The sequence below is a fragment of the Eublepharis macularius genome, chromosome 1, assembly GCF_028583425.1.
Source record: "Eublepharis macularius isolate TG4126 chromosome 1, MPM_Emac_v1.0, whole genome shotgun sequence".
In the NCBI taxonomy this organism is placed as follows: domain Eukaryota; kingdom Metazoa; phylum Chordata; class Lepidosauria; order Squamata; family Eublepharidae; genus Eublepharis; species Eublepharis macularius.
The window spans coordinates 64,457,951-64,475,876 of NC_072790.1; the positions used below are offsets into that span (position 1 = coordinate 64,457,951).

Here is a 17,926-nt window from a genome sequence, read left to right on the forward strand (position 1 = left end):
CATTTCCAGAGAGGCACCACAATTGATCAAGAATGAATTAGCTCAGAGTGAAAGGATGGGGAAGGCATACTACTACAAGCTGAAATGACAATGTATTAGAAGAGTACTTGGAAACTCCGTAACACTTTCCACTGTTTATACCTGATTTCCCAGGAAGAACTGATAAGAGATGGAAAATGGGAGAAAGATATAATTAGTTAAACAGGAAATCCTCTAACATGACTCTAAAACATACACAGTCCAAACTACTAAATCAAGTATCTTGTTCAGAGATGTGCAGGCAAATTAGATCTCCAGAGTTGTGAATGCCAAAGGAGACCTGTGTTAACAAACCATTACTTGCTTTATTCCATACACTTCTTCAGCCAAACTCTCATAGGAAAATTATTTTATTTCCGACCCAAAAGGAAACAAGGTATTTCCTCTGCAACATGGCAGACTCTTTCACAATGTTTTTTTTAATGATACCTGTCACATTTCCTATCTAGATGAAAGAAAAGTATGCTCTAATGGAAAAAGAAACACACACACGGGATGGTGATGATAGGACATATTTCATTCAAATATTCTGAAAACCTAATGGATTCCCAACCATTCACTCTGTTGAAGAAAAAACACCCTCATTATTCAAATGTTAACAAATGTCACCATATAAGGTGCCAAAAGCTGCTCATGTATCCCGAAGCATACAGGCCAAAAACAGCACGGTCTGTTAGGAGTTTCTGAAACATTCTACCAAAAGCCAAGTTCTTCACAAAGGCAGTGGGTGAAAAGCTTGCTCACAACTCAAATGTAAGGCCCAGGCCCAGAACATTTTACGCTGATTGATCAAAAAACGCATTAAGCTTAAAAAAACATGCTATTTCCAGATTCTAAGGAAACAAATTCTTGCTGTTTGAGCTGACATGCTCCACCATCCCTTTTTTCATAATATTTGGGTTTAAACTAGCAAAATGAATGTGTTTTCTGGACTTACTCTGTACTTATTATCCCCAATCTGCTCCACCTGGAAACGCTTTGCACATTTACATTTCGCTACCTGCCTCGTCACCTGTCAAAAGATAATGAAAAACATATTATTATACTCGAAGGATTTAACGTAAGTAATAATTGTGGCATCAAGCAGAAGAGCATTAGGGTTATGCAGGGAGCATGTGGTAGCAGTAGTATGGTGCGGGGGCGGGGGGAAGCGCACCTCATCTTCAATTTTATCTGCATCTGTCAGAGGTTTGTATGCATCCTTGTTTGGATGAAGTGCTGCTACAAATTCGTAATAGTCAATATAGCCATCACCATCTCTGTCAAATATATCGGCTACTGCACTCATCTCCAGACGGCTTGTAGGAAACTCTGCAGACCAAAAGAACAACTTGCATTAGAATGACTGGTCAACATGAAAAGGACCTTGTTAGGAAATGGAATTCCCTTACTATAGAGACTCGATCTGACAGTCTTGAATCCCCAAGAAGGCTGAAGTGGGGAGCAAGGACAAAACACACTACTGGGAGTCAAATCCTCAGCTCCCATGGCAACCGGAGCCTTTACCAGTCCCTCTTAACTAACTTAGAGACCAAGGAACAAAGTCTCCAGACCTACTGGGTGTCAATCCAGAAGCGAACCCTGCAAAGTTGGAGCCTGCAGGTTGAGTTTGACAAAAACAATTACTTCGTAGCTGTAACCAAATAAGCCAAAATACTGGATTTAGATTGAAGCCCCAAATAACAGCACAGAAATATAATTAATAAAGTTTATTAAGAACTGTGCAAAAGATTACAAATATAGAAACTGTGCAAGACAGGAAAGAAAATAGTAGAACTAAATAACTACTCTAAAATACCGTAAAGGCTTTGGTCCTGACATGGATGTTACTTTGTCAGACCAGAAGCACAAAAATCCAAATAAAACTCCAAAGTCCAAAATTCAGAGGCAAGAGTCCTAGACTGTTCCCTAACCTGGTATTCAAGTCTAGAGCACAGAATGACGTGAAAGTAGCACGTACGCCACCAGAGCAAACAACAGCTTAGACTAGACTGAAGACCCTTGCCTGATTCTGCTTGACCAATGAATTGGGTATTGCTAGGACATATGGCCAAATTCCTCTGCAACTGGAGCGCTTTCACAATCAGAGGAACTTATCCTCACTCAGGGTTCCTTGCACTAATGCAAGTGCACTAATGTGAGTGCAAACCTCCCTCGTCTCTGGTCTTGATGTTCTCTGATCCCATGATCTCACCTGCACCTGAGTGCCTCATCTCATCCCTCATCTCATCCCTTATCTCTCATCCCTCATCTCTCTGGGAACTGCAAAATCATACTGACTGTAATTTTCCAGAGGTGGGCCTTCTATAGCCTAACCAAGCCCAAAAGCCTGAACCAAACATTTGAAAAACCAAGAAACAGACCAAGAAACAGACCAAGAAAAATAGACCAGTTTCTTGACAGCAGGTGAAGATGTTTTTATTTTCTGGGTTTTTTAAAACTGCGATGTAGAGATTTTAGTTGTCTTTCTTTTTTAAATGTTGCTTTAAATGAATGTTTCTTGTATCTTGTAGTTGCCGCCATTTATGATGGTGCTGTATTGTTGTTATTTCTTGTATTTCTTTATAGATACTTCTTATATGGAGAGGTGGAGGCACAAATATTTTAGATAAGTGAATAAACTGGTCACTTTTACAGCATACTGAAACTCCTTTGGAGAATTATATCAAACTTTTCCTTGAAAACTTACTTGAAGAAAGAATCCCATCAATAAATTCCTGCCTTGTTATCTTCCCATCTTGATCTTTATCTATTCTCCTAAAGAAGTCCATCACTCGGGATTTCTTATGGTTCATCCACCGCATGTATTTTTTCCGCCATATATCAAAATCAAAGTTGGCAAATTCCTTCAGCTAAAAAAAAAAGAGGTAATAAAAAACAGTTTAATAGTGGTATTGTCCTGTGATCTCATATGACCTCAAAGTTAAAGGTAAGGACAGAAGTCAATGCTGACTTATGCAAACTGCGGTTTGCAAAGAATTCAGGATCAGGAAAGCACCACCACCACCACCACCACCACTTCTCTTTCCTTATCACTCTTACACATTGTATCTTCCCAGCACTAGCAACAGTTAATACTAATAGGATTTGAAACCAGGGTTTGCAAATTGCAAACAGTCATTAAATGGGAATCTGGTTAGTATCAACTACAGATGGCCTGATTTCAGAAGTAACACTAACCCATGGTAAACGCCACTCAATGAAGGGAAGAAAGTGAATTTGTTTTAGAAAAAGAAGAAATGGTAAACAATCCCAGCATTGACTCCCATTTTGCAAACCATAGCTTATTTTATGTCTGTGCCAGATCTATGGCACGATATATTATTTTTCCTTGGACCTGCTTCATGTGTGTAGTGATTCACACTGTAAATGTGGGATACTGCACTCGAGTGTAAAGTATTTGTGGGTACAGGTCCCATACAGTTTGGGGGGATTTCAGCTATGCCATTGTTACCCTCCACAAACATGCTTAAAGACCTATCAGGAAGGGAGCTGTTCATTTGAAACAGCTTATTAGATGGAGTTTTGCCGTTGTGTTATGATGACCTGTCTTCCACATGTCTAAAGCAGGCCTTATGGATTCTGCAGTTCCAGTATTTAAGATGCGTGATTCCATGATGTTCATACACTTTTTAATATTAAAACAGGCACAATTCTCCATAGACAAATCAAGGCTGCATCTTGCTTACACATAAAACTAGTATTATGATCATATTTTGGTGCCTATATTATTGACAACACTCTTCTTTATGTGACAGAGAAGCAGGCAGGCATCTTTTTCTTCCACCATTCAGACAATGTACTGTATGTTCTAGGTATCCTATGTGAATGTAGGCTTGTGTAATTTCTCTCTCAAAAATGCAAGGCAGAAATTGTATGAGCAGAGTAGAGTCTCCGCTTGGTTGAGTTTGGTTCATAAAGTGTATCATGGCCAGAAAATGCACTGAATTATCAATATGGTGAAGTATGATGGCTATCCACACTTCCACCCCACAAAGAAGGTGTATCTGATGAAGCAGGCCCATGAAAGTGCACTCTACAAGATATGTCTTCGTCTTTTAAGTGCCACAGAACTCTGTACCACTGCAGGTAACATTATTGTTATCACTTGTATTTACTAACTTCCTCTAGTCGGTCTAAAGCATCATTAAGTTTTCTTCTTCTTTCCAGGGCTAGGAGCCAGACTTGCTGCCATTTGCTGACTAACAGGTTCACTCGTGGATTCTTGGTTTCAATCTGGGTCTGTGCCCCTGATGGATATAAACTTGGTGTTGGGGAGCGTTTTCCTGTTAAAATAGGGGGGAAATTTATCATTCTTTCATGTTTCTATTTGCATTTTAAAGCAATTTAAACAAAAGTTATCACAGCATCTAAGCTTGTTCTGTGTATATAGCCTGGTTGTGCATATAGGAGAAAAAGAGAGTTTGAAAGGGGGGCGGGTTCAGATGGCTTGCCCCCAAAGGTAGGTTTGGCCTTAAGGCCACAAGTGGCTAATTTTCAGTTCTTACTGCCCACTTTTTGAATCAGCCAAAATAAGCTGAGAAACCAATTAATCAAATATACAAGGAGGAGATTATATTGCAGAGTTTACAAATGATACATTATAGTCTAATAATAATCTGTGTGCAGCTCCTGCCTCCATGCTACAATTTCATTAACTTACGTCCTCCTCTTCCTTTATCAAGTACAGGAATCTGAGACTGGATTGGAGCAGATTCGGCTGCTTTCCGTTTGTGTGTCTTAGTAACTTTATCAACATCAGGCTGCTTTCTAGTCATTTCTTCCATGAACATCTGCAAGTAAATGTTGGCTGCTTTGATGATTAATGCACAGAAATGCATTACACAATGCACAACAATCCTGTGACTTAGTGACCCAAGGTTACCTGTTGAGTTCCATGTCTGAATGGAAATTTGAATTCGGGTCTCCCTAGTTCTACCATTACACTAAACAAGCTTGATCAAGAACCTCTTTTGTAATACCTAAAAGGCAGCATCTTTTGCCTATCTTTTCTCTGTTTTTCAAGAAGCCAAAACAGCCAGCTGCTCCCTCATCTGTGTACCCATGTTAAAAATGGCAAATGTATAGCACCTTCTAAGTCTTACAAAGTGCATACTTTCCCCCATTGTGGGTCACAAAATGTAGCAACATGCCCCGATATATTAGCTTTCCAAGAATAGAGATCCCTTATGGGAGCATGAAGCTAATACATGCACCACCACCAACACCCGTTCTAAAGGCTTGGAAGACTTGATTAGCAAAACAATATTGTTTTAATTCACAGTTCATATTTTGGGGTTCTTAAAAAAAAAAGGTTCAGCCTCTTTATTCTCTAGGCAGCAGTATGCAGTGCAGTTAAAATGACAGGACAGCAAATGCATTTATTTCACATGATCTTCCAAAACAGACATACACTGAAGAATGATTAGCCTGATCTTAAGAATACAGCCATGGTTCACTTGCCTGATGTTCTGCAATAAGCGCTTTAACGTCGTCAATCTCCTGAGGAATGTCCTCCTTGTCTTTTTCACTCAGAGTCATCTCTGCCCATTGCAGCCACGACAACAACGCTTCCAGTAACTCCTGGTTCGCTATCAGTGCAGCCAGTGCTCCTGCTAGTCTCTGCTGATGCTGCTTTGCCCACGCTAACACCTTTAAATGAAGAGCAATCCATGAGAACTACTTCCACAACTACTCCCAACGCACACTGTATTTCAATTATTTGCCAAAGGGTCACCGTTCATGCTACTTCAAAGCACAGTGCTGAAAATATTTTCAGGAAACAAATGATACTCTCAGATTGGTTCTAGAATTCTTCACAATATGAGTTATCTTTGAGATACAGGTATGTGTTACTTTCCCTACATTATATAGTAAAAAAAGTAATTAACTGTATTTATTTTACACTATTATGTCTGACTGTTGGCAACAGATTCCTTTGCCACCAAGTTGCTCCGTGGTTTTAAAAGCTTATTTTTTTTTAAATTCCTCTTTTGTGGGGTGCCCAAGTGATGTCGGTTGACATGGACTCTTTTACTTCTCTTTACCTCTTTCTTGCAAGAGGCATGCAAAAAAGAGTAAAAATGAGCCTATTATATATGACAGCAAGGATACGTATGTTAAATGTTCTACTCTGGCCAGCTGGATCATTTCCTTGCTGTGTAACTGCTTTGCTAATTGCCAGCCATGTTCCAAGTTGTCAAAGACTGATTGTTACCACAAAGAACTGCTTGCGATGGACTGACCTCTTCAAACCTTGCTCTGATGATGGTTATCCAGTGCTTAATGGTAGTGATGGAGTCTGGGTGGCAGATAGCCAAGACGGCCTCTCCCATACCTGTGGCTTTATTTAGCTCAGCCTTTTTCTCTTCCAGTTTCCTCATGAATTCCTAAGGCAGAAACAGTGATTTCAATTAGGTGCTGGCACAGATTCAAAGGGAAACATTCAAGCAAGCTTCAGATTTTGCTGGCTGAGTCAAAAAGAACAAATGCCTACACTGAATCGTTCGACGCCTCAGCAGATTCAATAGAAGGGAAGCAAAGAAACAAGTTCATCTTTTATAAGAAAAGAACGTGCTTTTCTTTTTAAAAAAATGGCAAAAAACAAACTTCAGATGTAAGACGCATGCTAGAGCCCGCAACATATTACTAATACAACAAAAAGTATACATTTGTTTATAATACATATAAAGCAAAAGCGTGCACAGAACTTAGCAAGGTATTTTTACCAGACATGTTTCAGGAGGCTCAATGGACTGATCATTTACTATAATCTAATGACATACCTTGCTTAGAGTAGATGTTGAAGGTGAGCACAGGTCTAATATAGGAAATTATCAAACACAAAATGTACAAGGTGATACCTTGAGCCGGATCTGTGTGTACTTGTGTCCACAAGATTCTCTTAGGACAATGTGCTCAGCAGCTGGCTTGATTACAAACTCCGCCAGGGAGAAAGCCCTTTGGTAACAAAGGATTTCAAACACACACACACACACACAAGATCTCTCTGTGCACTCACTGCTTCTCCCTGCACTCAGGGAATGGGCGGGGGTGCCCATCTCTAGTCTGAGGTCTGATCTCAAACACGATGCAGACAAGCAAAGGGCTTTCCTGCGAGACCTCGCATGGTCTCATCTTTCAAACTGCACCCCTGGCAGTTTGTCATGATGCTGCCTCCATCAGCATGCCAGCACAATATCCACAAGGGCGACAGATCCCTGACGTGTAAGAGGAGCACTTGCCTTTACTTTGCAGGGGACGCGGCAGTTTTATCTGAAAATCTCAGCCTTTGCAAAGTTGCCCATGGAAGTTCTTTGCCTGGCTAGGGTTACATTTAAATCAGGCCTCACTGGAACCTGGGTAAAATGCCTACTGGCCTCCTGCTTGGAGTATTAAAAAAATATGTGTTTTTACAAAAATATTTATTGCGCAAATAAAACACGTCACTTTTCTCAACTGCTATTTCATGGGAGAGGTTCAAAGCAACAGCAAGAGCTGAACTACAAAGTTGGTTCAGATGTTACCTTTTTCTTGAGGAGCTCTTTGAACTCACACTTCCTTCTCCCTAGAATAAAAGGCTACTTCCACTTTCCCCATCTTACTTCATTGGCCACAAAGGTAGAGATAGCTGGATAGTTTTCATTCTTCCCTCCCTGTCTCTAGCAAGGAGGGAACTGCCACTGTTGTTTACTCACTAAATATCCGTCTCACTGCACGGTCATTAGGAAAAAGAAAGAAAAGGTAGGCTTTACAGACCAAATAGGACTGTTATTTCTTCTCAAGAGGATAAATGTGTGATCCACCCTGTATGAGCCTCTACTTATGACATTTTTTAAGGAGGAATGGAAGTAAAATTCATTTTTAAGGGAGATATTGCTTGTTTGGACAACTTACAAATACTTCTGGGATGACTCTTAGAGAAAATTAAAATATATTTGTTTTAAATATCCTATTTATCATTCATTTCACTAGGCGGGGTCGATAGAGAAAAGACATCACAGTCCAATCTTATATTGAACAACATCCCCTTCCCAACATATTTGCGGCCCATGGAGTTTCTGACACCCACTAGCTGCTCAGTTGGTCAGGGATTTAAAGTGTCCAGTTTAATATTTGTGAGGGAAGGCAGTTTGGCTGAGATTTAAGTCTCACATGGGGCAGCACTGGAATAAATCCAAAAAGCTGAGAAGCTAGGGGGAAATGAGCCCAGGGGCAAGAATGCTGAAGTAAAGGGGCATGAATAGGCAACAGACTGAGAAAGAGGATCTTGAAGTAAAGGTAGATGAATTTGTGAAGAAAGGCAAAGGAGATTAATTAGTTAAGTTTCAGGTGGGTAGTGATGTTGGTCTGCAGTAGAAGAGCAAGATTCGAGTCCAGTAGCACCTTACTGACCAACAAGATTTCCAGAGTACAAGCTATTGAGACTCAAAACTCCTTTTGTCAAATTTCCTACTTCTATCTGATGAAGGGAGCTTTGGCTCTCAAAAGCTTATATCCTGGAAACCTTGATGGTCTTTAAGGTGATACTGGACCCTAATCTTGCTCTAATTAAAAAGAGGCTCGGGGGAAAATCATTGATCAATAGGGTAGCTAAAGGAAGTAGGGCAAAAGAAATAGGAAGGATAGAGATATGAAGTGGAAGAAAGAACGAACTAAGAAGTAGGACTGTAGACAAATGAGAAAGCTTGGCACAACCTCCTACTTCTGTGATCGCTTGTCCTGAGATGATAATCTCTGAATGCATTTCCACTTCTGAAGTATTTTCTTTTAAAAGCTCCATTTCATATCCCATTAGACCTTCTTTAAAATTGGGCTTGATGTAATGAAGGTTATGTATTCTAGACAATTAACATAACATTGCTCTTTATAGCCTTTAGGGTTAAAAGGTAAGTTAATGCAATAAATTAGGTAATAAGAGAAATATGTTTATGCTCTATTGCTTGCTTTCTCTTCACCACAGGCCTTCTCCCTTTACTTACTTCAAAGTTTCATATATCTGTTCTCTTGTAAAATGCTGTAAACTCTCAATAAGTTTTCTGATTTTTGAAAACAGCTGCATGCAGTCTGCTTTCACTAGCATAAAAGCCATTATATCAACCAAAGTGTTGCTTTTTAAGTTGTGGCAAGCTGTTGCACAAAGAAAATCCATTGTATACAAAGAGATATTTCTATTTGTGCAAGGCACAGTACTAGCATTATGTTGGATTAATTTTTTAAAAAATATTTAATTTAATAGTGCATTGGATAACAGGATTTCAAACTGGAAAATAGTAAATGCTCATGATTATTCAAAAGTTGTGTTATGTCTGATGCTAGTGCACTAGTATTGGCATCAATGGAATATTACCTAGTTGGAGATGAAATCCACGGACATTTTGTGGGATAACCAAGAGTACAACTAGCGTGCTTTGCTCTGAGTCAGCTTCCAGCTTGTTGTTATAACTGTGTTTGACACAAATATTACAGAAAAAAACATTCATCTTTCTGAACAGCAACTAAGACTGCAATCCTGTGCACACTTCCTTGGGAGCAAGACCCAATGAAATTAGTGGGACTCACTTCTAAGTGAACATCCATGCAGTTATTGAACTTCTGTGAATGTACCGATACAGAAAATGCTAAAATATTTCCAGATATTCAGTGAAAGCTTCTGCTGCAGTAATTCAACACCTAGTCTAATATGCATCTAATCAAGTGTTAGTCACACAGAATGCAAGAATTGCTTTTTATGACTGAGGGATGAGGGGGGCTTTTCTTCCAATCAGAAACAACCATCTGGAGCCTGTTCGATCTGACTGACGTAACCAAGGCACTCTCTTTTCTGTAGATAATATAGCTGCTGGCAGTCTTTCCATGATCTCACTGTATGGTAATCAACACATCAAGAGTAGCCAAAAAATGGTGGCCTAACTCATAACAGGCACACTTACATGGTTTGGAGAGTATTCTCATGAACACCTACAATAACACAATTCAACTTCAGGCAAATGTAGAACCATAAGGTATGAAAAATGCTTGGCTACTTCCAAAAACATCAGCCATGTCTGCTTCTCCGCCTCCTTCTCTCACCCCCAGAAACATACAGCAAAAGAGAAGGTGTGAGGTAACCTGACATCATCACATTTCGAATTTTCCAGCCCCCATTCCACAAGCTTGGCAACATACATGCGTCTCCTCTAACATGTAGTTCTGCATTACTAAGCATAAACAAACAAGGGTTTGCCCCTTTCAGTATATTTTGTTCTCACCTATTGTGTCACTTGTACCTTGACACAACAGCTGTGTATGATACACGTCTTGATCCTAAACATCTGGGCAATAAGTCCAATTTATTTTGAGAGAACCTCCTCTAAAATAAGCATGTTCATGTGCTGATGCCACAAAGAGAAAGCACTAGTATGGATGTGGTAACAAAACAGCAAAAGCTGCCCGCTTCTCAGTTCAAATCATGTGTGTACGTACTTATGTGCGTGTCAGTATAAAATGTCTGAGTATCAAAATCCGGTAGCCTGCTTTACTTGGGTTGGTAGACTCTGTTCAGCACTGTGGACTATAGACCTGTGGAGCCTCGACTTAAAAGCAAGGGGTTCAGTGCTTTCATTCTCTCTAATTGGCCTCTGCCACTGAGGCGGCCATATTCTTCCATTACAGCCCTTCTTGTGCTGCTTTTCTTGCTACTGAACAACATTTTCTGAAAGTGATATTCAGCCTTCTTGAAGCTGTGTTCTACTGTGACTGGAGAGGCTGGTCAGCAGGAGAGGGACGAGAACAAAGAAGCAAGCCGTGTTTCACTTATTTTGTCGGAGAGGACTGACAGTACAATCCCACACAGAAGTACACCAGGCTGATGTATTCACAGGATGGCACTGTCACAGTTATACCTTTCTAAGCCTGTTGGCTTCAATGGGCTTAGAAGGGTGCAGCTCTGCTTAGGATGGCCTTGTGAACTGCTGTGAAGGTCTGTACCAAAGTCCCGGGGACAATGGGGTTCAGTAATATAAATTGAGGATATGCCAATTTTAAAGTGTCTTAGTTGATTGCCAATGATTCTTTTAAAGCCTCACAGTTAAAGTTAGTGAAAACATCAATCTGTGGAAAGACTGCGGTTGTTGTGGGTTTTCCGGGCTGTATTGCCGTGGTCTTGGCATTGTAGTTCCTGACGTTTCGCCAGCAGCTGTGGCTGGCATCTTCAGAGGTGTAGCACCAAAAGACAGAGATCTCTCAGTGTCACAGTGTTCCACAACTTCTCATTTTTAGGAAAGAAAACTGATTTTGGTTGCCAGATACAAATAAACCATAAATAGGCTTCGCTGCTTTGTTTTACTTCTGCCTTCCCATAAATCTTGCTCTGAGAGCCAAGCATTGTCCCAATTATCTTACTTACCCGATGCTGATCTATTAGTGTTCGCAAAGCCTCTTCATCATCTGGGAGGATGCCATGGAAACGAAGGGCCTGTTCAGCCTCAGCCAGCCATTCCAAAAGAACATGCACCACAGAGTGGAATTCCTCTGCCTGTATATATGAAGGTTGGGGGGAGAGAATGCTTAAAGGGATCTGACAGAAAAAGTACAATGTTGGATTCCTCCCACAAATAATGAAGCTGAGCCCAGACTAGCGGAGTCATTCATCATTCAGCCACGAAGGCACATTAACTTTCCATTAAGGAATCTATGACACACAGCACCTCACTTTCATAACTGTAAAAATGTCATATGCTGTTTAAGAATGCTGAAGTGAGTCCAAAGGCCTATCTGTGCCTGCTTTTAACTATATGATTGATAGCATATGTGTAAGCCCCCCATTCAGAGCAACTTGCTTTCATACGGATAAATTAAAACAGACATGATTTAAATGAATAGGTGGAGCCATGCTAATGAATGCAGTTAATGTTACCGAAGAAAGGGGGAAGTAATTCACGTGTATACATGGTAAATTTTTAGGAGGTCTAAGTAGTTTTATTATACAATGATCATTTTTGGCAACAGGGTGCACGTGTTCATTTGTTGTGTATGAGTGTGAGTGCTGGTCAAACAGGTTTTGTGGGTTTTCAGTAACACACCAAAAAGTATTTAGAAGACATTTCCAATTAATACACCACACTCTGCTACAAAACATGAACATGTATTTCAGTAGGTTTGCTGCAAACATCTCATGGCAAATGCACACGATGAGGCGCATGCAGTACGCCTGTCCATCCTTCTGGAACAGTTTAAGACATTATTTTAAAGGACCTTTTTTTCCAAAACAATTTTAAATGTGTGAAAAGACAAGGGCTTATACCCAAATTCATAGCCATAAATTAAGAAAAATAATAGCAATGCCACCCTACCTTTCTTTATCGGCAACGCCATACTAAGAACATTTGCTTTTCTCTAAGGTATGAAATTTGATTTGCCCAGAAACTATCTGAAATACAGCCCAGTCAATCCCACGGTCCTGTTGAAATGACTGGGCCTAAACAATCCTGGACTTTTGTTTCTTTTTTTCAATTTAATATTTTGGAAGCTGATTTTACAGGGACCGACCCATTCACTGCAAACCTTTTTGTGCATGAGAAGCCTCGTTACGTAAACAGGGCATGAAGAAGGCTCTCTCTGTCTTTCCCACTTGTTGCACAGCATTGATATCCTAGGACTGTCCTGTACACCTCTACAGAAACTGCTTCAATTCATTTTGATTGGTTCCTTTGCTCACCTGGTGGAGGGCTTGTTCTAGTCGTGTTTGTTTGGAGACAGACAATGCGCACACAGTCTCCCACCGAGTGCTAAGTTCCTGCATTTGGACCTTTACCCAGGAGGAATCATCACGACTGCCTTCTATTAGCTCTCGGGCAGAGCGTTTCAAAGCCTGGACGCTGCTTGTCCTCTTCCCCAGTTCCTTCTGGAACACCTAATCACCAGAAAAATGATTGAGCCCTTCTGTTTAGCAAAATTATATGTACAATTCATATGGAAAGTACTTATTGTAGCGATGTAGGGGAAAAAAAAGATTCATTTTCCGAGCAAATACCCCTAGCTTACACGTTATTTCGTTTTGTATTTTGCATGAACACAGGAAGCTGTCTGAGTCTATCCCTTGGTCTATCAAAATCAAAATTGTCTACGCTGACTGGCAGCTGCTCTCCAGGGTCTCAGACAGAAGTCTTGCCTGCAACATGACCTTTTGAAATAGAGTTGCCAAGAATTGAATCTCGGACTTTCTGCATCCCAAGGCAGCGATCTACCACTGAGCCATGGCTCCGCCCAAGATATCAAAGGAAGCTGGGTCCAACTTATTGAAACCTTGCTACTTTGTTGTATTTAATTTTTTTCTTAACTTACTCTTCATCAGTAATTTTACCTATATTCTATAGGAAACCTCTTCTGTTAGCACCGTTTCTGTTATGCTATGTGCATTCAGGTTAAAATGATTAATTTTTTAATTAAGTTGCTTGAAACTTCTGTTAGCATACCCTGGGTACATGAGCACTTCAAAGCCAATGCAAGCATTGTGTTTCTCATTTAGCTTCTCTCTCCAGTCCCTTCCCCCACTCCATCCTAAGCTCTTTCCTGCCCTTTTATACCCCAATCCAGAGGCAAAAACATGATGCAGTAGACACATGGAATAATTTTATGTTAAAGATTCCATATTCATTTCAGCAGATCTATGCACACAAACTTCTTCCCTACTGAAATAGATGGACAGCCCTTGAAGATGATGGAAATCCATGTGTGCATGAGAATTTTTTTCCTCCTGAAAAACTAGATGTATTGTGACTATGAGAAATGAATGCTTATAGTATCACCAGCAGCATCCATGGCTCCATTGACAAACATTTGCTCGCATTCATTTTTAAGACCTTTGGGGCAGGAAACATTGTGAATTAAAATACCCAAGGAAGTAGCATGAAATAAAGCATTAATAGTACCGGGCAGGTTTCAAAGCAAATCAATTTCTGAAAAGTTTTGCAAGAGTTGTATGTCTTCTAAATAACTATTATATCACAGTCTAGTGTTTTTATATATATAATGGATTCATCAATCTTTGTAAAGTTACATGTTGACTCAACAGACATTTCATCAAAATGTTTTAAACAACCTGATTTAAAATAATATGAAAATCGCTGTAATTTTGTTGCCATTACTTTGTGATTATCTATTAAGTTCATCACTAAATCAATGTCTCCATGCACAGGCTGATCTTCGGCCAGCTGCGGTTCCACTTTGTAGAGCCAATCTATGAGAGCCTGAAGAGCATCAGTAAATTGTCCAGAAAACAGCAGGGCTTCTTCCAGTTTGTTTTGTCTGAAGTTGGAAAACAAAATAGACACACAGAGTAAAGGGGAAAATTAGGAATACTCAGCATCATCTACCTCCGTGCTCACATTCATAGCTGGTATCCGAAGAAAATAATCGTTTTGACAGAGGGTGGAAAAAGAAGCACCACTTCCTTTATTCTTATATGAACAATGGTAGCTTAATGAAAGTGCAACAGAACAGGCCCCTGCACAGAGTGCACTTTCATGTACAGATGTGACGATGTGGAGGGAATTCAACAGCACTTCTGCCCAGACCTATGAATACCATACAGAGCACAGATAATAACGGTGTTGCCAAAGTTCACAATTACCTGGTTCAGAATATAAATTTGCCAGGCTCATAATGCTTGAATGCCCTTTTTCTATCAGACTGCTTGTAAATACTGATTCATTTCTGAATTAGATTGTGGGAAGCTGACCTGTCAATAATGAATACCAGGCCATATGGGAGTCAAAGCCAGAATTTTTATTCCAAAACTCTATGACCTACCACAACACTCTCGTAACTTTTGCCCAACCTGCTAACTCTTCAAGGCAGACAGGCTCTTTAACTCACTGGGAAAGTTCATGATGGGCCACTGCCATGGAGGGCCACTGGTGACCAGGCACATTCCCTGTGCTGCTGCTCAGAAAAAAGCCCCCAGGCCATGGTGACAATGACAACAGGTGCAGTCTTGCCCAATGGGAAATCCCACACCACTTGTCATCAATGTCCTGTCCCAGTTCTGAGCCAGGTGGACTCTGTGCGACTACCAGCGCCACATGGGCCACTTAAATCTACTTGCTACAAGGCTGTTTTAACGTCCCAAGTCTACTCTGGTCACCCTTTTTTCACAAAAGGAAATGATGCCTTCATATAATCATTCTATCAGTGCCCCAATCTCAATCTCCTCTTTCCCCAGGGGACAGGTTTCTTGCTTGTTTTAGAAGTGACCAATAATAAGTGGCCAATAAGCAAGATGTTTTAGCTTAGGTCCACTACCAAGATTAGGTATAGCAGCAAAATGGAAAGTAAAGCCCACAAGGAAGCAATATTCTTCACCCTAGGGCTGAAGCAATAGACAAAAGAAAATGTACAAGGAACGGCTATGCAACTCTAACGTCCTGAGTATGTGGAGCCCTATATCATCCAAGAGACTCTGACTGAGCTTGAGTAGATTGCCTTCTCTAGCCATGGTAGGAGAAATAAACCATATGCTAGGTAAGGACATATAAACAGTATATTTCAAAAATTGTGGGTATGGAGAGTGGCATCTGTCCTAAGAACTTCTATCCGCCTGTCAAAATGACCACTTCATAAAACTAGCTGCTAACCAGCTAGTTTTCAGAGTAAAGAATTTTCAGAGTTAGGTAAAGCTGAATGTTGCAAAGCGCAGTCCTAAGAGTAGTTATACACTTCTAAGTCCATTGAAGTCAATAGGTTTAGAAAGTTGTAACTCTGTTTAAGACTGCACTGACAGGGCCCCTTCCTCTCCTAACGGTTCCTGCTTTATGAGACATCTTTTACATACGAGGCGCAGCTGCTTCTTTTCTTTACCTTTCCACTGATTTTCCACATACTGTATCCCACTTGTCTCTCAGTTCACTCAGCATGTCATCCAGTTTCAGATTGTCATCGGCCAGAGAAGTTTTCTCTTTTAAAGAACGTCCGCTTCTATTCGTGGTGTCATAAACAGAATGTTTGGCTCCGAGAGCTTTCTGGAATTCCTGTACAAGAAGAATTTTTTAAAAAGCCAACGAACAATAAGAATATAATGACACACTGTATTAAACTGCTGATATAGCCTAGCGACCCAAACAGCAAGTAAAATACGATAAAGTCTTTCTTATCTGGTACCCACAGGGAATGGGGTTAACTGTTAATTAAATGTGCCTGATAATCCAATTATCGCTCTTCTCCACCCCAACCCAAAGGAATTTGCAGAGACCAAACCCCACCCCACTGGGAACACCATAGGGACAACCCTCACATCTGGCAGTACCTTTCCCTATGAACTACAGAACCATCCTACACATCAGGCAGATAAGCAGGCGACATGCCTAGAAGCCCTCTGGCAGATCTGGCTCACCACAATTCGGGGAAGGCTGAGGGTGAAGTAACCAAGGATGATGTCAGCTGGCTGCATCAGCTGTCAGAAGCCCAGCAACAGCCAGAGTCATCAAGCTAGCCAGCTAGAGAGACAGGAGTGGGCACACGCACTCCCAAAAAATCAGGGATGTGGTGTCTAAGGGGGTGGAGCTTCTGGGTGATGCCAGTTAAGTGAGTCTTTTGAATGTTCAAATGCTGTATTACAAAGTTTTTTACAGTAGTCCTCAATTTGAATTTTTCGTCTACTATGAATTCATGAGGTATAATCAAGGCAGCCCCATCATTCACATCTGCAATATGGAGATAATAATACTGACCTGCCTTATAGGAGTGTTGTAAGGATTACGAGGCACAGTAAATGGAACTGTCTGAACACTTGAAAGCATTATAAAACACTTAAATGTTATTATGATTTTATAGCATCTATATCTAAATGCAGAGTCTGGGAATTCCAGAGAAATTACATTTAGCAAGGAATCCCATGAACACATCTCCGAACCTGGCCACACATTTCTGAATATATCTGACTTCCACTACAATCAACAGAACTTTAATCAATTGGCTTTTATGGAGCAATTAAAGGAAGTCATGCGGAAAGGTTCATCATGACCTCCAGTTGGATGCTAAAGTCTATCAATTCAGGCTATTGCATCACTTGTATTCAGACCTCTTGCGTCCCTATTAATTTAAAATGGATCAAAAATCATCTTAAAAGCCAGGCATCCCAGCTAAATGGACTTGTGGATGAGAGTGAAGAGACGTAATAGAAATTTCTGTGCTATTTGTTGCCATTAACAGTGTAAAATGACACACAACAGAATGCAGCTAAAGAAATCATATAAACGAGTCAGAGAGTGCAATCAAGTTCTTCATGTTAATGCTAAGAGATGACTGATATCTAAACCAAAAAGGATGCTTTATTATAGATCTTTTGTCAAGGTCAGCTTTGGTAGGAAAGTGAATAAAAAGCATATCCAGTACACTTTTGATCATCTATGTCAATAACAAAAAACTGCCTCTCTCTTGTTCATTGGAATCCTCATATGCCTCAAAAGGCTTTTATACAGGGAAATATCAGTTTCTGGTTCAAGTTTTCAATAGGAATGGAGCTGCAGCCTTTGCCACAGAGTCAGTGACAAGCTCAAAGCAAATCATGTTTTCTCAGGACAAGCAGAGAAAAAGGTTAACAGCTGTGTAATCATTTCTATGCTAGGCTATGTACCTAATTCCACTCTGAATGTGGATGCAATTTATAATCCAGGAGTCAAAATCCCTACATTTTTTGCATTTCCCCAAAACTCCTGAGGATCAGTGGGTAGCGCTCAGACCACAAATACAAAATGATGTAAATCATATTGATCCATTTTATCTCTATGCTTCTTGGTTTTCCTTTATTTTTGCAGACTAGGACTAGCATTAAATAACTTTAGACTTTAATGAGAAAAACCTCTCTTTCTCTCTCTCTCTCTCTCAAATTCAGACAAAACTACAATGCTAA

The 17,926-nt window shown here is 40.3% G+C and overlaps 1 protein-coding gene across 1 annotated transcript in view; it reads right to left on the reverse strand.

The window, feature by feature from the left end:
• DST (dystonin) overlaps positions 1 to 17,926 on the reverse strand; it is a 462,451-nt gene that overhangs the window by 14,493 nt on the left and 430,032 nt on the right. Inside the window, exons 81-92 of the mRNA XM_055002047.1 lie at positions 15,877 to 16,046; positions 14,166 to 14,325; positions 12,737 to 12,931; positions 11,426 to 11,554; positions 6,285 to 6,428; positions 5,503 to 5,691; positions 4,703 to 4,832; positions 4,162 to 4,325; positions 2,729 to 2,891; positions 1,196 to 1,350; positions 977 to 1,051; positions 142 to 159 (exon numbers count right to left, since the gene is read on the reverse strand). Coding sequence (XP_054858022.1) covers positions 142 to 159; positions 977 to 1,051; positions 1,196 to 1,350; positions 2,729 to 2,891; positions 4,162 to 4,325; positions 4,703 to 4,832; positions 5,503 to 5,691; positions 6,285 to 6,428; positions 11,426 to 11,554; positions 12,737 to 12,931; positions 14,166 to 14,325; positions 15,877 to 16,046 — 1,692 coding nt within the window. The remainder of the gene's footprint in view (positions 1 to 141; positions 160 to 976; positions 1,052 to 1,195; positions 1,351 to 2,728; positions 2,892 to 4,161; positions 4,326 to 4,702; positions 4,833 to 5,502; positions 5,692 to 6,284; positions 6,429 to 11,425; positions 11,555 to 12,736; positions 12,932 to 14,165; positions 14,326 to 15,876; positions 16,047 to 17,926) is intronic.